This window comes from Phyllopteryx taeniolatus, chromosome 4 (genome assembly GCF_024500385.1).
Source record: "Phyllopteryx taeniolatus isolate TA_2022b chromosome 4, UOR_Ptae_1.2, whole genome shotgun sequence".
Classification (NCBI taxonomy): Eukaryota; Metazoa; Chordata; class Actinopteri; order Syngnathiformes; family Syngnathidae; genus Phyllopteryx; species Phyllopteryx taeniolatus.
Genome location: NC_084505.1, coordinates 5802880 through 5824681, shown reverse-complemented (window position 1 = coordinate 5824681; position 21802 = coordinate 5802880). Strand labels below are relative to the sequence as shown.

Below are 21802 nucleotides of genomic sequence, written 5' to 3'. Positions count from 1 at the left end.
CATATTATTTGTATGGCTTATCTGCATATTAGTGGTAGTGCTGTGGTATACACATCTTATTTTCATGGAGCCTGGAGGGGATTGATTCCCGTTCAGAGATCACAGATATGTGTCTATATATAGACCGCCGACCAATCCATGATGTGGTCACCCATTTGGCCAAAGTCGGCTTGGATAGGTTCCAGCTTCTCCAGGACCCTGAACAGGAATAAGTGCTAGAAAATTAAAGAATTAATGGATTATCTATTTGTGGTTTTGTTGTAGAAAAAGACAACTAGTCATATTCAATGACAATCACAGATTATGCTGCTGTATTCCTTCATGTGTGCGCGTGCATGCGTGTGTGAAAATGTCAATGTGTTTGTCTTGGGCATATTACCAGCCTAACTTCCACAAACTCCCTCACTGGTCTTTGATTAATTTTGGTGTGAACGCTTCAATTGGAAAATTCCATCAAATGATGGAATTTCCCAACAAAGGATTCTTTACTAATCAGACATCCACTGAAATAAGTGAATGTTAAAATGTCATCAAACAATATCAGATAGATGTTTTGGTGTTTCTTTTTTAAATATATTTCATCTGGCCCAGTGATTGGCTGGCAACCAGTTCAGGGTGTACCCCGCCTCTCGCCCAAAGATTGCTGCGATAGGCTCCAACACGCCCGCGACCCTGGTGAGGATATGCGGAACGGAAGGGATATACCATCTGGTGGTTATGACTTGAGCTGGATTCAGCCCCTGGGTGAAACAGGATCCAATTCTATGACAGCTCTTTTCCAGTTGAAGCCTGTACCCAGATTCCATATCTCAAAATGCTCTACAGCCTTGGATTGTGGTCGACTATAGTGAGGGGTCGAGGACAAACATAACTTGCTGCACCTGTTGTCTTTTGCAAGTATTGAAATATGGAATTGCCAGATGGGCCATAACACCCTCCAGTGTTGACATCTCTAGAACAGAGCTCATATTTTTAGATGACTGCAACCACTGGGAACCTCCCACAGAAAAGTATTATGCAGCTATTATGCAGCTATGTTTTATATGCATCTTCCAATCATACATTCCTGATATTCTAATAATTGTCTTTAAAGAAATTGTAACTAACTACAGTTAACAAAGATCATTATTGAATATTGTGTCAAATATGTTATCACATTACCATTCCGTATTGCCAAACAGTGAAGTTCCCAACATAGTGACCTTTGACAGCTGCATGTGTGCAATGCTTGCCTGTGGTTCTGCCCTGTCAAATGTTGTGGTGTGGTACTCTATTAGAGATGTTTTCCAAAGCATAAGTTTCAGTGTAAAGAACTGAATCGTCTGTTGATTTATTCCATAGCTAATCAAATTTAGATGATTAGCTGACACGGATGGGACAAATGTCCATCTTGCCAATTCCTTGACTAACTTCCTCCCAGATAAATACTTCTTATATATATATATATATATATATATATATATATATATATTAAATTGCAAATCTTAATTCAAAATACCATGAGATGATAAGTGAAGCCCAGAGACCGAGTGGACTGCCAGGGTGGAACCTCGTTAAAATTTACCCTGATATTACGGATAACTAGATCCAATTCCAAAAGAAATGCCTCCCGTGCTAACACAATACAAGTCGTTGGAGTCTAGAACATGATATTTTTTGGTACAGTAACAGTATTTTTTGGGGGGGGGCAATCCGTTCGCTTTTGGCAAAGGATTTGAAACTAGGAAGCACACGAATTCCTCGTTGCTCATGAAAGCAACTCACCTATGATGAGTACTGTACGTCAACAATGTCACCATGTCCAAGCACACCGCCGTGGTAAGTTTGGATAAAATGTAACTTTTAAAAAATTTCAAGCTTTTTAAAAAATATTCATTTACAATAATTTTGTACTGTACTGGGTGTTGTAGGCCACACACACACACACACACAAATACACAAATACACAACAATAATTTTGTACTGTACAGTAGTAATATGGGTGCATATGACCTAAAAAAAAAAATTAAAAAGTGCTTTAATACAACAGACAATCGGCTATTTCGGACGACCGCCCACCCCTATTAGTGGGTTTTATCAAGGTTTCACTGTATTTAAAAGTAAAACTCCGAGTTATTATGGATCAAAGAAAAGGCTTCGCTACTTCCAAGCTCATCTCAGACATACAGTGGGTACGGTAAGTATTCAGACCCCCTTAAATTTTTCTCTCTAATTGTTTTTCCTGATTAACATACACACAGCACCCCATATTGACAGGGGAAAAAAAACGGAATTGTTGAAATCGTAATCGATTAAAAAACAAAAACTGATATCACACATCCATAAGTTTTCAGACCCTTTGCTGTGACACTCATATTTAACTCGGGTGCTGTCCGTTTCTTCTGATCATGCTTGAGATGGTTCAACAACCTTCATTGGAGTCCAGCTGTGTTTGATTATACTGATTGGACTTGATTAGGAAACCCACACACCTGTGTATATAAGACCTTACAGCTCACAGTGCATGTCAGAGCAAATGAGAATCGTGAGGTCAAAGGAACTGCCTGAAGAGCTCAGAGACAGAATTGTGGCAAGGCACAGATCTGGGCAAGGTTACAAAAAAATTTCTGATGCACTTAAAGTTCCTAAGAGCACAGTGGCCTCCATAATCCTTAAATGGAAGACATTTGGGATGACCAGAACCCTTCCTAGAGCTGGCCGTCCGGCCAAACTGAGTAATCGGGGAAGAAGAGCCTTGGTGAGAGAGGTAAAGAAGAACCCAAAGATCACTGTGGCTGCGCTCCAGAGATGCAGTCGGGAGATGGGAGAACGTTCTAGAAAGTCAACCATCACTGCAGCCCTCCACCAGTCGTGGCTTTATGGCAGAGTGGCCCGAAGGAAGCCTCTCCTCAGTGCAAGACACATGAAAGCCCGCATGGAGTTTGCTAAAAAACACCTGAAGGACTCCGAGATGGTGAGAAATAAGATTCTGAAATAAGAAATTGTTGGCTTTAATTCTAAGTGGCATGTGTGGAGAAAACCAGGCATTGCTCATCACCTGTCCAATACAGTCCCAACAGTGAAGCATGGTGGTAGCAGCATCATGCTGTTGGGGTGCAGCTGCAAGGACAGGACGAATGCTTGCAATTGAAGGAAAGATGAATCCGGCCAAACACAGGGATATCCTGGACGAAAACCTTCTCCAGAGTGCTCAGGACCTCAGACTGGGCCGAAGGTTCATCTTCCAACAAGACAATGACCCTAAGCACACAGCTAAAATAACGAAGGAGTGGCTTCAGAACAACTTCCTGACTGTTCTTGAATGGCCCAGCCAGAGCCCTGACTTAAACCCAATTGAGGATCTCTGGAGAGACCTGAAAATGGCTGTCCACCAACATTCACCGTCCAACCTGACATAACTGGAAAGGCTATGTAAGGAGGAATGGCGGAGGATCCCCAAATCCAGTTGTGAAAAACTGCATCATTCCCCAAAAGACTCATGGCTGTATTAGCTCAAAAGTGTGCTTCTACTAAATACTGAGCAAAGGTTCTGAATACTTATGGCTGTGTGATATTTCAGTTTTTCTTTTTTAATAAATATGCAAACATTTCATCATTATTTCATTTCAATCATTTAAATGATTTTAGCAAATGACTGCAATATAACAAAGAGTGAAAAATTTAAGGGGGTCTGAATACTTTCCATACCCACTGTCTCCCACAAACCAAATACTGTACTGCAGGACAGACAGTAATGCATGTTCAGAAACTAGCTTTTTATAGCCTCTCTATGTTAAAACATTCCTTTTAATAATACAATGGAGGCTCTGATTAAAGGGCTTGGTACTGTGGGGAACAACACTGGTTTATCATTAACTATATACTGTATCTGCTAACAGCCAGAGAAATAACTTCCTTATCCCATGTCCCGCCTATCAAGCATGGGTTTGTAGCTGAAGTCCTTTTGAATTACTGAAAATCACATGGGTGCCGTGTCATGCTGGTCATGAGTTGTTCCAGAGTTTGAACACTTATTTTTGCCCTGCTACAGCTCAGCCTGGGGTAAACCCTTGCAGTCACATGACCACCAGCAGGAAGTCAAGGAATCAATCTGCTGCCAAAGGACTGTGCGGCATCCCTGAGTTGATGCCAACAGACTTTTACAGTTCCTTATATGGCTGCTCTATTCTTAGTGCATGTGTGGGATGAACAAGGGGCTGCTGTTTGTCTCACTCTGAGAAGAGTCCAGCATTTGTGCTCAGGTCTCTACGGTTGAATTTCACTCTGCATCACACAGTTTACTTAAAATATGCTATATTTTAGTTTACTATTAATTAGGAGGTCATATACTGTACAAGAATGATAGTTTCATTTGGAGATTGTGTTCGAATGGTATTTATTTTAAAAATGGAAAGGAATGTTTTGATGATTTTGAACATAAATTGATTTTTGAAATAGAATTATGATTGGGCTGGCACGGTGGGCGACTGGTTAGCACATCTGCCTCACAGTTCTGGACCGGGGTGCAAATCCCGGCCCCGCCTGTGTGGAGTTTGCATGTTCTCCCTGTGCCTGCGCGGGTACTCCGGTTTCCTCCCACATCCCAAAAACATGCAGGGTAGGTTAACTGAAGACTCTAAATTGCCCGTAAGTATGAATGTGAGTGCGAATGGTTTGTTTATATGTGCCCTGCGATTGGCTGGCGACCAGTTCAGGGTGTACACCGCCTCTCGGGCGGAGATAGCTGGGATAGGCTCCAGGACGCCCGTGACCCTAGTGAGGATAAGCGGAACGGAAGATGAATGAATGAATGAATGATGATTGCCAGTGTGGTTTGAAACCAAGGAACTGTTGTGATTGTTTAATATACCCTTACTGAGGGATTAGATGTCATCACCCTTCACCAAACAGTCAACATACAGCACAAGAAGCTGGTTATACATGGTATTGGTGTCAAGACCAATTAAAAACTATTTTGTTTTTGATTTGATCATTCCAGCAATTGAATATTAATGGCTGAGAGATTGTCAGCGAATGCAAACCTAAGATCGATGGGGGGGACATTACATCCTTGTTCTGGTTACCTCACATGTCGTCTCCCAGACAAGAGATAAAACAGCCTTATTCCTCTTGTTTTTTTACACCTGACTCCCAACATTTATATCAGTGGCCCAGAGTTCTGCTGCATCTTCCAATCACATGGCTTCACAACTCTTCCTCACACTCTCACTGTGGTGGTTACCAAGGAGACAGTGAAGTTAGCTTCTCAGATGTAGCGCAATGATTTGGCAAGTGTCTTTTTTTTTTTTTTGTCATCAAATTTTTGGATTGATAATGAATCACCATCTGTACTAATGCTTTTGTTAATGAAACACTCATACTGTGTTTGCTGCAAGGTAAAAACTTGGTGGCCGTGCATGTTAAAGAGTTGTCCTGTCAGCTTGTGACCTGATCTAAAAAGTCCCACCTGTTCTTTTCCATGGTCCCATGATGCCTGGCAAGGTGCAAGTATGCCCCTTCTTGCCAGAAACCTGTCGACTGTGATGTGATATTGTGTAGAAGGCAAGCTTGAACCTGCTGGCATTATTTTGAATAATTAGCTGAAGATTTCAGGGAGCAGGTAGTGTGTCACTGAGATGTTATGGATTTGTGAAATAAGAGGTTGATTAAAAAAATCAGTTGATATGAGCTGATGTGGGCCAAGCAAGAGCTGACCTGCCAAGCCTTATAAGGAGTGCTAGCATAACCAATTCATCTAAACAGAAATTCAAAACGCCTGCCTGCAAGCATTCTCATTAAAGCTATAATGTACAGTACATGCGGGAGATGATGCAAATGAGCAGGTCTTTCAGTAATTATTTTGCTGCAGCCTAATAAGCACAGTCAAGTCTCCATTTTCTCATGGTACCTTTGGTAGTGATAGTCTCCACAGAATTCTGTGACACTTGATACCAACACCCATCAGCCTATGTTAGGGCTCAGACTCTCACTCTAAATTCCCATTCGCTATTCATATTGACAGTAATGATGACTTCAGAATCAGGATTGAATCATTACTCCTTGTACTATTACAAAGTAATAGTCCAACAAATGAAAAATCCAATTTGATTAATTTAAAACTTAAAAGAAAAAATTGATTGAACCATAAAGAAAGTACACTGGCACATTTCGGCTGCCACATTTTAGCTGCCGTGTCTCCCTCCGGAAAAGTTTATTTTTATAACAAATGACTTCCTAATCAGAATCAAATTGTCACTCCTTGCACTATTCCGAAATAATAGTCCAACAAATGAAAAATCCAATTAGATTTTTTTGAAAACTGTCAATTAAATGTAAAGAGATTACATTGGCATATTTTGGCTGTCATGTTTTACTGCTGCATCTCCCTCTGGAAAAAGTTTGTTTTTAATTTGAAATGGCTTACTTTAACTAGGATCCTCCTCTGCGCGAGGCTAACTTTCTCTGGGGGCGTAACGATTCATTTTGGCAGTGATTCAATTCGTGATTGCCGATCCGATTCTAGGACGATGTCGGTTCATCTTGAACGATACAATCCGAAACCATTCAGTGTTTGGAAATCGATTAGATAACTTTGTAGCCAAAAAAATTAAACCAGTCTGACAGTGAAATAAATACCTGGATACTGGACAGTGCAGGTAAAATTTATTTTGTTTCTTGTAAAGGTATCGGGTAAAATTAATTATGGGAAAAATAAACAATATCCCCTTATTATGGCAAATAATAACAATGTCAATTGCATTCACACTTTATTTGAATAAAGTGCAACTAACATCTCTTCAGATTGGATTAATAGTAAGTTTACCTGCTACTTCTGATGTTGTTTTTCACCATAGAAACAAAAATCTTATTGCGATTGAACACAAAATATGTAATGCTCAAATGTTCGAATTGTATTTATTGCTACTCACTCACTAGTCACGATGTGTGGCGTAGTGGTCACATAGCTCTGAGAAGCTCGTGATGTCAAAGTTAACATCTGTCATGAGTGAAACACTCGAAAGTAATGGTTCTCAAAAGTGTGTAAAAAGTACCACTATTGGAACGTGGGCTCACTCTAGTGGCAAGAATCACTGAATTAAAGGTTCAAATTGTGCATCATGTTAGTGTCTTAAAATTTTTTATAAAATTTTTAAAGTACAGTTGTATTTAACTTTTAAGCACAATACACTTGCATTTAATTCTTTGTAACTGTTTTAAAGATATTTCTTTAGGTACAATGTTTAGTTGACTTTTATGTGCAATACATTTTAATCGAATCATTAAGTAGTTTTTAATTTTCCTATACTTCAGTACAATGTTAATGCTCAAACTGTGCATAATGTTAAAGTGGGTTACAATAATAAATGATAAACTGGAGATATTAAATAAAAAAAAAAAAACGCACTGCGCAAGGGATAGTGGAAAATGTGGTTTGCTTCTCAATCAATAGCACCAGAAAAAAACAACACTGTTTGATACTCCCATGATCCCCTGCGATGTCACGGATCGGAAATCTTAATCAAGTAACACTTTTTTGAAAGGTGCTAAAAACACACATGCGGATCCACATACAGTCCCATCCAAAAGTATTGGAATGACAAGGTCAATTCTTTTGTTTTTGTTGTATACTGAAGACATTTGTGTATGTATGTGTGTGTGTGTGTATATATATATTGCTGCTCTGATTACTTGGAAGAACATAGATGTGGACTTCAAATGAATATTTGTATGTTTCAAAGCTACGTCAATAAGATGTAATACCACTCTTATCAATGTTATTTAATGGTAAGCTCAATTGTATGATGTACGGTAACAATTGCAGATTAATCTTGGATGCTTGAATCCATTAAATTTAAAGCATATATAAAACATTTTTAAACTCGTTCGATTTTGTTTTTGACATGAAAACTGCATAGTGTATCATCATAAGGAACCATCTGTTATATAATCACTTTGCTCCATTTAGTTCTCAGCTTACTTTCTTAGACATAAGAGAGAGATATTTCTCTCATATCAGTGATTGTGTGTTCAGCGAGCTTTTCAATATAAGATTTATGATAAAAGCTATTTCCCCAAATGCCTCTTTTGTTTTACTTTTCACAGATGCAGATACTTGACAAGTTTCCAATTGAGGGTGGGCAAAAAGACCCCAAGAAGAGGATTATCCCCTTTCTCCCAGGTAATAGCCTGCTCTCTGAACAGACTCCCATATTAATAATATATGTGCAGTGCGTCAATGTGAGCTGGGCACCGATGCCTGTGTGCTCTGCACATGTGTAGATGCTCATCACGGCTGATAAGATGCTGTCCAGTATTCGTTTTTTCAGGGTCGCTTACCGAACATCTGGTTATTCATGCATGGATCATGCATCATTACATGGATTGGTGTGTATGTGTAGGCATCATTGCATTGATCCAAGTTATGCCACACATGCTTGTCTCCTCTGTTGTAAGTCACCGTTTGACATTCAGGTTCATGCCAACCCACAGGAGAGTGCCAGTGATCAATAGTTGTTTGTGCCTCTTTAGTGTCTAGGGCAGAAATGTTCAGTGGCTCTACTATCACACTGATGTATTGTATGCATCTCTCTCCCCTCGAGCTCTCCTCCTGCTTTAAGGGATTCTTTCTCTTTATAAATAAATCCTACAACCTCTTGAAGTCAGTCATGGCAACAAATACAGTGGTACCAATGCGATCATAAGATGGTGCCTAACCGTGTGGTCGCCTCGTTTACATGCTCTCTAGTATTGTCAGAGTTTTCTTTGTTCGTCTACATTACGAAATACATCTACAGAGATTATGTGACTCAGTTTGGTGGTGTCACAAAAAAGGACAAACTCCGACTGCAACAGACAATCAAAAATGCTGAGAAAAATTGTCGCCTCCCCCCTTACCACCCTTGAGGACTTGCACACTGCCAGAACTAAGACAAGAGCATGCAAAATCCTCTTGTACCCTCCACATCCTGGTCACCACCTCTTTCAGCTCCTTCCCTCAGATAGGCGCTATCGAACAATGCAAACTAAAACTAGCGGACATTCCAACAGCTTCTTCCCTCTTGCCATTAACTTCTTAAACTGACTTACAATTCCATTGTAAAATGCTGCCAATTTTGTCTTGAGATTGTAGTCACATCTCTGTCGGGCCAGTTATAGGTTATTTGTGCACTCACTGTAGTAGTCTTGCCACTCTGCACTACTTGCATATCTGTTGTTGACCAATACTGGCCACTCGTGCTTGAGAAGTCTCTGCGCCTTTTGCACAATGGTCACTGTACTAGACTATTGTTCTGTTAGTCATTTCAAACTGCTGTAAATTGCTAGAGTACTCGGCATCATTTTGCACAATTGTCAAAAAAAAAAAAAATAAATGTATCAGTGACAGTTTATGTTTTTATGTCCCAAATGTATTCTCTGTCACTTGACTGTCTGTTCTCATACTATAGCAGCTCCAACTACCGGCGACAAATTCCTCGTGTGTTTTTAACATACTTGGCAAATAAAGATGATTCTGATAATCTGTTCCATGACATGATTTAGATAAATTGCATTGGAAATAATTTGTTCCAGAGCCCAAAAATGCTGGCATCATAAAACCTTTATCAACAGTACAGGCAATGTTTAACGTAACATTGTATTCATGTGAGACTGAATATTGCTGTGACCATGGTGGCTGACAGCCAAACCTTACTGACATCTTCTGGTGGGCCAGAGTTTGAACAGTCCACTCAGTGTTGTGTTGGGGAGGATACTTGGCCAGGTGTTCCGGCACGTTGGCCTGCTCTCTGGCCTGCCCTGCCTTTCGCCTGCAGATTTTTAATGCACCACATACAATCGGATTGGGTGTGGGGTGGTCTGGTACCCTTGCCCCTCCGTTTGGGACTGGTCGGTGTGTTTCAGTTGGGCTGGGGGACCGCCCTGGGTCCTGGGGAGTGGGTGGCGTCCTCCTGGGTCAATCCCCCACAAGATGGGCTCGCTGGCATGGAACCCCATTGCGGGTGGAGGGGGCCGGCAAAGTAACTCTGTACACCAGTTGACTAACATGCATGTGATGATGCAGTCAACATGGGACTGCACTTCATCCTCGAACACCTCGACGGCGCGGGGACCTACGCGAGGATCCTATTCGTGGACTTCAGCTCTGAGTTCAACACCATCATTCCCAAACGCCTCTCCTCCATGCTTCTCCAGCTCAGCGTCTCGCCTGCCATCTGCCAGTGGGTTTACAGCTTCCTGACGGGCAGGACACAGCAGCAATACTGGCCACTCGTGCCTGAGTAGCATCTGCAACATTTGCACAATCGACTGAGTATTATCTGCAAGATTTGCACAGTCGACATTTTTCCAGATTATCGCACTACTAGTCAATTTAAACTGCATACATTTCTTGAAGTCTGCCCCCTTTGCACAATGGTCATTGCACCTGACAATTGCTCTATTGTCATTCAAACTGCTCTCATTGCTAGAGAACTCTGCATCTATTTGCATCCATCCATTTTCTTTGCCACTGCTCCTCACTAGGGTCGCGGGCTGCTGGAGCCTATCCCAGCTATATCTATTTGCACAATTGTCAAAAAAATAAATAAAAATTGTACCGGCATTACAAGATTACGAGCAACCTTTTATTGCTCAGTGACTGTTTTTCTCAATGTCTTTGTCTCAAACGTATTCTCTGTCAATTGACTGTCTGTTGTCGTACTAGAGCGGCTCCAACTACCGGAGACAAATTCCTTTTGTGTTTTTGACATACTTGGCAAAATAAAGATGATTTTGATATGGTGTTCATTCACTAATAAGTTCCATAGACATGCTCTAGGCTTTAATTTCTTATACTGGGACAACTAACAATAACACAGGGTGTATTAAGATATAAACTCACAGGTTCGTACAGATTTTTAGACACTATAAGAGCCTCCCACCACACCACTCATCAGTAGCACTGCCTTGCTCATTTCCCCACATCCTGTCTTGCCCTGCCCGTCCGTTTCTGTCCTCTCTCATTTTGTCCTTTTGGTTAGTTCTTGCATGTCCTCACAGGGCGTCCTCCCCGTCCACAAATAAGAACATTGTAACATTACTTGTACTCAAATATCTAACTATTGTTCTGCTGTGGTTCGCACCCCTATTCCCCTTGTCTGTTCTGTCCCTCGGTGTGTTCCCTAAATGCCATTTCTGTCCGGCTGTATTTTCAATAAATATTAGAATGATTGAAAAAAATAAGCAGAGGAAGTATTTCAAACTACCGTGTTGCACAGCAAAACTGTTCCAGAACAAAAGCCATACAGATCCACCATTCTGCATGGCCATGCAGCTGGACAGGACGGGTTTAAAAAATAATAAAAATTAAAAATAACATTCCGCTCAGCCAAACCTGATTTGATTCGCTCTCTTTTTTGGCAAGTGGTTGATCATTTATCTAAAAATTTCTTTCTCCTTCATAGTCCTCCTGATATGCCATAAACTTGTTCCCTTTGCTCTCATGCAGGCAAAATTCTCTTCCGAAGGAGTCATGTGCGAGATGTGGCCATGAAGCGACTGCGTTTCATTGACGACTACTGCAGGGTAAAGAAACCTTATTGGAAACATCCTTCAGTTCCCCAGCTGACTCTGGCGAATATCTCCAGTCTATATGAGGTCAAAGGTCATGGCCCTGGTGTCCTTCCACATGCTTCAGAGATGGAATACGTAGTTTCGACACAATTATAGGGATTATCATGGGAGTCTATCAGCTAGTATTATTGAGTTTTGAAGATGCGCTGATATCTTACACAGCTTTTACATTTGACATGATGGGAAGGTGTAGAAGAAGAAAAATCACCACCTTTTATTGTCATGAACGTGCATGCATGCCCACGAAATTTGTTCTCTGCATTTAACCCAACACAGTGAACACGTTAGTGTAGTGTGTTAGTGTATTGTCAGATTCAACTTTGTAAAGAACTGCTCAAATGTTCATGTTTTAAATATTCAGGCTGTATTTACACTCAAGGTCCAAGTGTCCAATTCCGATTAATGCCTATATCCTATTTTTTAACCATCTATTAACTTGTACATTTCAAGTGACACATATCTGACATTGCTGTGTTTATGGCAAGACATTAAACAACTCCACAAGCGCCAACACTGGGCAGTGACAACACAAACTAATCAATAAAGCATGAATAATACAAATATTAAACATTCCATACTGTTTAGTTGGCCTTGGCTGACACTTTTTAGACCATATTTAATCATCTATCTTTTGCTGTAGTTAAGGCTATGTTTAAACTACGTTCCCGGCAGCCGTGTTTCAGGCAACATTGACAACACGGGATGGGTGCGAGACAACGCGAGGGAGGGGATGGGAAAATGTGACAGGCAGTAAATGCCCACTGAGACTCTAAAAGTGTCAAAACATTTGCCACAGCAGTCACGGTGTGGATGAGAAGCCTGGTTGTAGTAGAACGGAGGTAACGCAACTAAACTTGACAGTACCTAATCGGACGTATCAAAATTTGGGATGGGAAGTATCTGTATTTCTCGGCATTTCACACTTGCCGCCTACAACTCTTCTATTTAATTTACATACTACAATGCCTACTGTGGCATACTTGTTTGTAATGCTTAATATTCACTGTTAGTGTGTGTGTGTGTGTGTGTGTGTGTGTGTGAGACAGAGAGAGACAGCTCATCATCATTCACAGACAACTCTACATTGTGGTAGGACACTAATTACTGTTCCAACACAAACTTTTGAAAATGAAACACGTTAAGGATTTACGGATAAAAAAAAAAAGTGATCACAGAATAGACTAAAAGACTTTTGACAAACACAATTTACAACTTATTCATTTACAAGGGTCAATTCAGGGTGCGGCATCAACAGTGGACCGGGGCCACTCAGCCGCTGTGTCAGGCCACCACCTTACGTATAGACACTGTCCCAAATTTCTAAGTCACGGAAAATTTTTGCCTGCCGAAAAATGGCCCAAAACTCCATTTCAGTGTCGGTCTAAAATTATTTTATTGACTAAACATTCCGTTCAAGACAGAATGTTGTGATGACGCAAGGAGAAACTGCGACCAGGATCGCCTGACTGAATAGCCTCAAGATGATAACCGAAGCTCATGCCGCTAGCCTCATAGCACGTACTTTGCACCCTGTAGAATGTATATCTGCCCTCCCTGAGCGTGCTTAAACTAAGCGCACAACGAAAATAATTACCCTCATATTTAAATACAGGACACATCGTTATAGAAATCGCCAGATTAATGGTAACAGGCAATGGAAAACTCCATTGACAGGCTAGCTAATATTAGCATTTGGTCACGGGAGGAATTTACCCAACCCTAACCCACTAACCCTAACCTTCAAATAACAAATATTCACACACAAACAGCGTAGTAACACATACAGACAGGTAATATAACAATACTCATGGGGATATATTCTTCCTAATCTGTTAAAAATGAGTTTATTAATGTTATCGTGTGACTTTCTTGTGCTACTCTTTTTTTTTTTTTATATCCAACAGTAAATGAGTAGCTCTGTGCATGCATAACACCACACTGCCCCTAAGAGGCCAAGGTGCACACAGCAGGATCAGCAGATAATCATTGACTGTATCAAGACACACTTTTTCCTGACTGTGACATGAAATCAGACGAAACGTTTCCTGTTTTAGGTAAATTAGGATGACCCAAATTATTTCTATTTGCTAAATGCCAGAATAATAAGAGGATTTTTTTAGACGACTCTAATGGACAATACAGTCATGGCTAAAAGCATTGGCACGTTTTTAGCCATGAATGTATTTTTCTTTTTTGTCAGTTTCTATTATTTGAAAATAGTATTATTTCATCCATCCATCCATTTTCTGAGCCGCTTCTCCTCACTAGGGTCGCGGGTCAAGTATTATTTCATTTGTTACTAATTTATTTTCTGGTTGTTTTTTAAGTTACTGTATATTTGAAATTGAGTATTGGGAGTTGAAAAAAAATACAAAGTTTTAAAATAAATGATCGTGTTTATTAATCGGGATTTCACTATCGATCAAAGTAATCGTGATTATAATTTTGTCCACAATCGCCCAGCCATAGTATAGCATCCCTTCGCCATTTACACTACATAAACGTCAGATCAAATATCCAATAGGACTCACCATAAATACATTGAAAAAATTGCAGCTAATTGATATGATCAGGAGTCACTGATGGTGTAGTGGTCCACTTGCCTGACTTTGGTGTGGGCAGTGTGGGTTCAGTCCCCCTACTGAGAGAACCTAATATTGCCCTTCTTATTCCTCATATTTATGCTTGATTTAGACCCTACGCACCCCGCCCCCCAAGCTGTTTCCTTGGTTTAGTGCGGCACAGATTGTCAGAATTTGTTGGGCATTGCAGTCCTTGTCTCTTTTTCTTGAAACGCAAAGTAACACCATGATAAATGTGATGTGTGACGATTGGAAAATAATTTAAACTGAAAAGAAATCAAATGCACATGAAATAAGTCATCTGCTCAAATTTAGCTTTATTAGGAAAGACATCCTTACTCATACCCAAATAACCTGGACCACTATAATGTTGACAGTTGCGATAGCGAGCCTGTTTTTTTGCCCACTATTGGCTTGTCACAGTGTTTACTTCCTCCATTCTGTTCACGAGGCAAACAACAGAGAGGAAGAGTAATTACCCAGTGTTCTCAAAGCAGCTGCTCTCTGGAGATTGTGGGATGCTGAGTCCATCCAGCCTTGGGTACATAATGAGATACTACCTCTTCAATCAAAACCACAAGGCTCTTTCAGTAATATAGGACACTGTGAATGAAATAGGAATGTTGCTCAGATTTGAATGAGCATTCCACATTCTACATACAGTCTATGTGCTTATCTTAGCTTTAATAACTGGTGATCGGTTCTAATTTTTTTAAACTCGCTGACCCCAAAAATACTGTGGTGTAAAGCCCATTATTTTTATTTGCTAAATGCCAGAATGAGTGATTTTATTTATTTATTTATTTTTTTCGAAATTTTTCATTGTTTTCTTCAAAGTTAGAAGAAAAAGAATCATCATCTTTATTTGTCATGAACTAATGCTCAAACATTTTTTCCTCCGCATTTTTCCCATCAGAGTTGTGGACACAGCAAACATTTTTTTTCACCACAGCTATGGGTGTGGGGGATGTTGGTGGTGGATGATACTTTGCCACATCCTCTCAAGCTGACTTTTTTTTTTTTTGTGCCCACATTCTCCTGGTGGTTGTGGACTTGAACTGGGGTCCCTGGGGTGGCAGACCATGATTTTAACTTCTTGGCCACGGCTTCCCCCCCCTGTTGAGGCTTTGCTTAATCATAGTCACCGTTCTGGGTCAAATACTGTCCTCATCACTGGCAGTCGAGATGCAGAGTTTTGTGGTAATATTAATTGTAATCATGGCAAGGATTTACATACAACTCATTATTATTTGGTACCATAGCCTTTAAACTGTATGACTTGGGTCAAACATTTTGCATATCCTTCCACAAGCATCTCACAATAGTTGGCAGGAATTTTGACCCATTCAGACAGAACTGGTGTAACTGAGCCAAGTTTGGAGGCCACCTTGCTCCCACATGTCTTTGCAGGTCTGCCCACTTCCTGATGCTGCGACCTCTGTATTTCACACTTGGGATGGTGGTTTCAGGCTTTCAAGCTTTCCCCTTCTTACTACAAACATTACGATGCTCATTATGAACTATATAGCTATAAACGTCTTGTTGATTGGAAACACACGGAGACTCACACACACACGCACACACACACACACACACACACACACACACACACACACACACACACATATATATATCCATCCATCCCTTTTCCGTACCGCTTATCCTCACTAGGGTCGCAGGCGTGCTGGAGCCTATCCTACTCTGGACGAGAGGCGATGTGAACCCTGAACTTGTCGCCAGCCAATCACAGGGCACATAAACAACAATTCGCACTCACATTCACTCCTACGGACGATTTAAAGTTTTCAATTAACCTAGCATGCATGTTTTTGGGATGTGGGAGGAAACTGCAGTAGCGGAGAAAACCCACGCAGGCATGGGGAGAACATGCAAACTCCACACTGTTGAGGCCGAATTTAACCCGGGTTCTCAGAACTGTGAGGCAGAATATATATAACAACAGCGGAATTAGAATGTCATTGAATGTAATGATTCAACTGAATAAAACTTCATTGCTTGTTGTAATCCTCTGTTTAGGCACTTATACGACTCCCGCCTCAAATCTCACAGAGTGAAGAGGTACTACGCTTCTTTGAGACAAAAGCCGAGGACCTAAACCCCCCTGTGGAGTGAGTGTTTCATACTGTGCATATGTGCCAACACACACACACACACGCACACACATGTGCTATTATGTAACATTCATATGTTGAAGTGTTTATGTGGTGGTCCAGTTGAACCAAACATCACGCCAACTGGACATGCTGCATCTTTGGGGACGTTGAGGCTTGGCTTAATTATAGTTTCATCCTTGCGTCATTCTCAATAAATGTGTCCTCCTCCTCTGTAATTACAGGCAGTGAGAGGCAGAGAGTTTTGTGGTAATATATTTATTCACAGCACTTGATCTGTTGTTGTTTCTTCCTTGTTTTTATTTGCTTTGTAAAGTGACCCTGGGTGCTCAGAAAGGCGGCTATAAATAAAATTTATTATTATTAATAATATTAATTTTAATCATAGATTTTGTTTTTTCACCTAAATACTACATTTTGATGGCAGCATTTTTGTGTTGCTCATTATGCCAGTGAAGTCATCTCAGGCAGCTAAAAATACATACATACGTACAAACATACGTACATACAGTACATATTGTACATACAGTCCAGCTTACCATTCTTGGAACCCATGAAGTTTAAGTACTCCTGAAGAAAATGAATCGAGTGAAACATTTTTCTGTAGTTGGATACAAAAGAGAAAATGATAAACAACATTTTTATGGTTCAAGGTGCTTTTATTGTCAATTCTTCAATATGCGTAACACATGGAGGATTGAAATTACGGTACTCAAGGGCCCTCGGTGCTACAAAAGACAGTACAAATAATAACATGAATATAAAAAGCTAAATACAACTATGGTATATACAGTATAAAAAGTATTAATTGAATGCAAATATGGAAAGAGAATACAAAAATGGAGCTTATTGGCAATGGATACAAACAGTAGGTTTACAGAATCCATGAAGCCTTTAAGGAAAACAACACCCTGCGAACAGTTAAGCATGGTGGAGGATCCATAATGCTGTGAGGCTGGCTTGCTACAGCTGGTACTGGAGGCCTTGACTCTATCATAGATATCATGAAATCAGAAAATTTGCACGTGTTTTTAGAGCGAAACGTCATACCCAGTGTAGGAAAAGTTGGTTTGAGGCGAATATTATGCTTCCTCCAACAAGACAGACCAAAGCACACATCCAAAAGCACACAGGCGTGGTTGAAAAGGAAAAAATGGACAGTTTTAAAATGGACAGCAATGAGTCCTGATCTCAATCCAATTAAAAAAACTTTGTGGGGGGATGAAATCTGCCATTGGGAAAAAGAACCCTACAAATGTTCAAGAGCTTGAACAGATTAAAAAGGAAGAGTGGGAGAAAATATCAACTGAGAAGTGCAAAAAGCTTATAGATGGATACAAAAAAACGTTTGGAGGCTGTCATCATTGCCAAAAGGTGTGCAACCAAATATTGACGGGTGCCAATATTGCTGCATATGCTGTTTTCTGTATTTTCTTCTTTGAAATTAAAATATAGAAGTTGAAAACTATTTTTTTTCTTCGTTAAATTACTTTGGACCTCCAATTTTAACATGCTGATGGTATAAGTTTGGTACATTTCCATTTATTTCTGAAGATATTAAACGGGTTATGCAAAAAATGGAGTGCCCATAATGGTGAGCAGGACTGTACATATGTGCAAGTTACTCAGAGTAAATACATGCTCAGCATACCTATAAGGTCAGCTGACTGATTCACTCAGCAGTTTTCTTTTTAGTCTATTATCGTGTCAGCTTTTACTCCACAGATTTGTTACAAGCTCATTAATGATGTGCAAAGGGTGGGGGGAAAGAGTTGAATGAAACAAAAGTGTAAGACATTTATAATACCAGTCGATAGGCCCTTTGGGTAGCTCTTAATTGGTCACCCTCTCCTCTCCAAACTCAGATGCCAGTATCGCACTGTTAATTTATAAAATGTTCCTGTATCCACTACAGGCAGCCAAGTGTTCTTATTAAACCTCAGCCTGTGTCGTATTGGCCTTTTGATCTCCATCACAGCATAATAGACATTCTCTCCTAGGCTGACTGTCATTTTCTGTGAACAGTACTTAACAATAAAATGAAAAAAAACTTTAAAATGAGAAAAAAAAAAACATTTGAGAAATCTTTCAAAAGCCTGTTTCACTTCAATTTTAGGGAGCCTTCAACATTTTACCATTTTGAACAGGAATGATCAATTTCTAGCTGAATATGCCTTTTCCAAATTGTATCCAGTTCACTGGCCTTCTCTGTGGAGACAATAATCATGCATAACATCCAATCTCCAAAAAAAAATTTTCTGTTCAGGAATGGAAGCCAATAACGAAGTCTATATCTATTCAGTTTCTTTGTAAAGCAGTGAATCTGAAAATCCATAGTTTTACTTCTTGGTGTATAGTCCTGTCACGATAATTACTACCTGTATATTGACTTACCGTTCGATAAATAAAATGGACATGATTGTTTTTCCGGCCACGATAAATTGCCATCGTTGTGGTGAGCCGACAGAATTGGACGGCTTTGTCATTAGCCGCTAGTGGGCTCATGGAAGGCCGGCGTACTCCTACACTCTTCCCTGTGTTGTCTCCGTCCAATATGCCACAACCTTACTCGATGTGCACCACGTAGATACACACAAAAGAGACACTTAAGGGAAAGTTCAATGTTTGTTGTGTTTGCTAGCCCGGCTGTGAGCTAACGAGCTAGCTCGTGAGCTAATGAGCTAACCTGTGAGCTAATGATCTCACAAGCTAAGGATTTAAAGGTCAGAGGACAAAAAATTTAAAATTTGTCTTGATAACTCTAGAACCCCTTTACAAACTTCTTCTGCTATTTTGAAGTGATTATATGGCAGATATACAGCAGTTAAATAGATAAATATGATTCAGAATGCGCCTTCTGCTTTTTGCATTCCGTACCTTCCGGTCTTCGTCTCTTTCCGGCGCTGTGAGGTCACACAAGCCAAACATCCTGTTCATTCGGCGTTGTGTGCTATTCTTCCATGCTGTTGTTCCCATCCTTGTATATTTGTTGTCGTATGATTTTACGATGTCACAATGGTTTATTGTGTGATATTTGATTGTACAAATGGTTCAGGCAGCGACAATTTTTTTTTTTTTGGCTTTCCAAGTGAAAAAGGAATATGTGACCAGTGGATAGTGAAAGTCACTTGACAGGGGACCAATCGTGGTCAGCTATGGGTGCCTAGCAAGCATTCCAAACTCTGTGCCGATCACTTCTTACGGCCGTGTTTTGAGAAAGAATTGGATACACAAGTGTAGTTGGGCAGAGGGTGAAACCAGCTGCGGTGACAACTATTTTTCCTACGGCCATCGGGACCTCGACCGCCAGCAAGAGAACTAAATCTTGCAGCCGCCACGATGTAGCAGCAAAGCGGCGCAGACTAGAGATGAGCATTTCCTTGTATATACCAACGACTCTATTATGGTTACTATTCACTGGGGAGTAGGAAAAAAAGACCCACACAGTACTTTTCAGTACTGTCGTCTGTACTTTTGCCTATATGACAAGCCAACAGACACACGGCAAATACTTTGTGTGCAGCGTGTTATGACGCTACTCGAGCGAGGGGCACATAATATATACGAATACTGCATCATATGTAAAAGCTTGTGCTGTGTCACTGAAACATATATGAATATATAATACGTATAGTCGTGCTAAAAAATATTGGCACCCCTGGGGTGGCATTATTTCAAGCCATGAGTGTATAAAAAGACATGCTTTTGACATACCATCACATCGAGTCAGTGGCCACTCTCTTTTTCTGTTGTACAGCTGCTACTTGGGTGCTCGTCGTCGTCACTGTCTGATCGGCTCAAACATGTACGCTTTAACGATGCCAAGTTCACTTGGGTGCTCCTGTATGTCGAAATCCTCCTCCTCCACATATTCCAACACGTTGCTTGCCATTGCGTATAGTGTGTAGCGCGCTGTGTTTGTCAATTGCAACCTCACTTCTGGTAGCCCTTGCGGTGGCAGAGTAATCACACCCCGGTGTCTTGAGCTTCGGGAATGTTCGAGGAGGACTCAATATGCATCATAAAGACCACATTTTTAGCTAAACTAAAACTTGCTGGAAGTTAAGTGTATGTATTACATAACATATAAAAAATACAAATATGAATTCTAACTGACCCCATAACATCTTTGTCATTTGACCTTCAAACAGCTCGCTCCAGCCTGGCTCGCTCCATCGCGGCAACTTCGTTTAAAAATGTCAGCACCTGTCCAAGTAGTTGTGTGTGTTAGTCAGAGGCGGATAGCAGAGCTGCCAAATGTTACGGAACGCCCCTATTTTGTTACAAAAATCACTCAACGTTGACTCACCGTCACACTGATTGTGCCAGATATTAGACAACAAAATCCAGCGACATTACCGGCATGTCCCCCCTCCGGCTCCCAAGCCGCGCCGATGAAAGAACTCTTTGCGTCCGGTGTCAAAGCATCATAAATCATCATTGTCTCCTTGGTAGTGAATAAGCTACATTTCTTACCATGTTTCTCACAAACGTCACAAAGCGAGGACGAGGAGTGGATAGGCAAAAACGATGTCAAAGCCATGCTAATTGCTAAGATATCGTTATGCAGTCGCAAAAAATTAAATAAGTGATTTGGTGATGCAGCACACTTGTCACATAGATCTGGTTGGAACCACGTTTTTGAGCAGAGTAACCAACAAAATAGGCCAATTAATGTGCTGAGAAATATAGATATAAAATAATACACATCCACACAGGATGCCACGTCTGAACCGGAAATCAATTAGTACATCACTGCACACGTCACTTTAGAATGTAGGCAGGTTAACAGTATATTATTATTATTAACAAATATTTGTAAAGATAACCTTTATTAGTCCCGCAATGAAGAAATTTGCATCGTTTCAGCAGCAATTGTGGAAATATAAATAGCATGCAAGAGAAGACGTAAAAGAAGTTCATTGCACAAAAATCCATAAAAGTTATGAACAAAAGCGGTGACAAAGGGCAGCCTTGGCGGAGTCCAACCCTCACTGGTAATGAGTCCGACTTACTGCCGGCAATGCGGCCCAAAGTCTGACAGCGGTCATACAGGGACCGAACAGCCCTTAGCAGGGGGTTCGGACACGGTCGAACGCCTTCTCCAAGTCCACCAAACACATGTAGACTGGTTGGGCAAACTCCCATGCACACTCGAGGACCCTGCTGAGGGTGTAGAGCTGGTCCACTGCTCCACGGCCAGGACGAAAACCACACTGCTCCTCCTGAATCTGAGATTCAACTTCCCGACAGACCCTCCTCTCCAGCACTCCTGAATAGACCTTACCAGGGAGGCTGAGGAGTGTGATCCCCCTGTAGTTGGAACACACCCTCCGGTCGCCTTTCTTAAAAAGAAAAAGCTCCTGCCACCGAGGAGCTTTTTAACCACCTCGGTGACCTCAAACCCAGAGATAGGAGAGCCCGCCTCAGAGAACCCATACTCTGCTTCCTCATGGGAAGGCGTGTCGGTGGAATTGAGGAGGTCTTCAAAGTATTCTC

At 40.8% G+C, this 21802-nt stretch overlaps 1 protein-coding gene across 6 annotated transcripts in view; it reads left to right on the top strand.

Annotated features, from left to right (window-relative positions):
* sh3pxd2aa (SH3 and PX domains 2Aa) overlaps window positions 1-21802 on the top strand; it is a 171024-nt gene that overhangs the window by 40553 nt on the left and 108669 nt on the right. For all 6 annotated transcript variants that reach the window (XR_009788356.1, XR_009788357.1, XM_061772138.1 and 3 more), the window contains 3 exons: window positions 8083-8158; window positions 11465-11541; window positions 16209-16300. Coding sequence is in view for 4 of the 6 variants with exons in the window: in XM_061772138.1 (XP_061628122.1) it covers window positions 8083-8158; window positions 11465-11541; window positions 16209-16300 (245 nt within the window). In the remaining 2 variants the exon portion in view is untranslated. The remainder of the gene's footprint in view (window positions 1-8082; window positions 8159-11464; window positions 11542-16208; window positions 16301-21802) is intronic.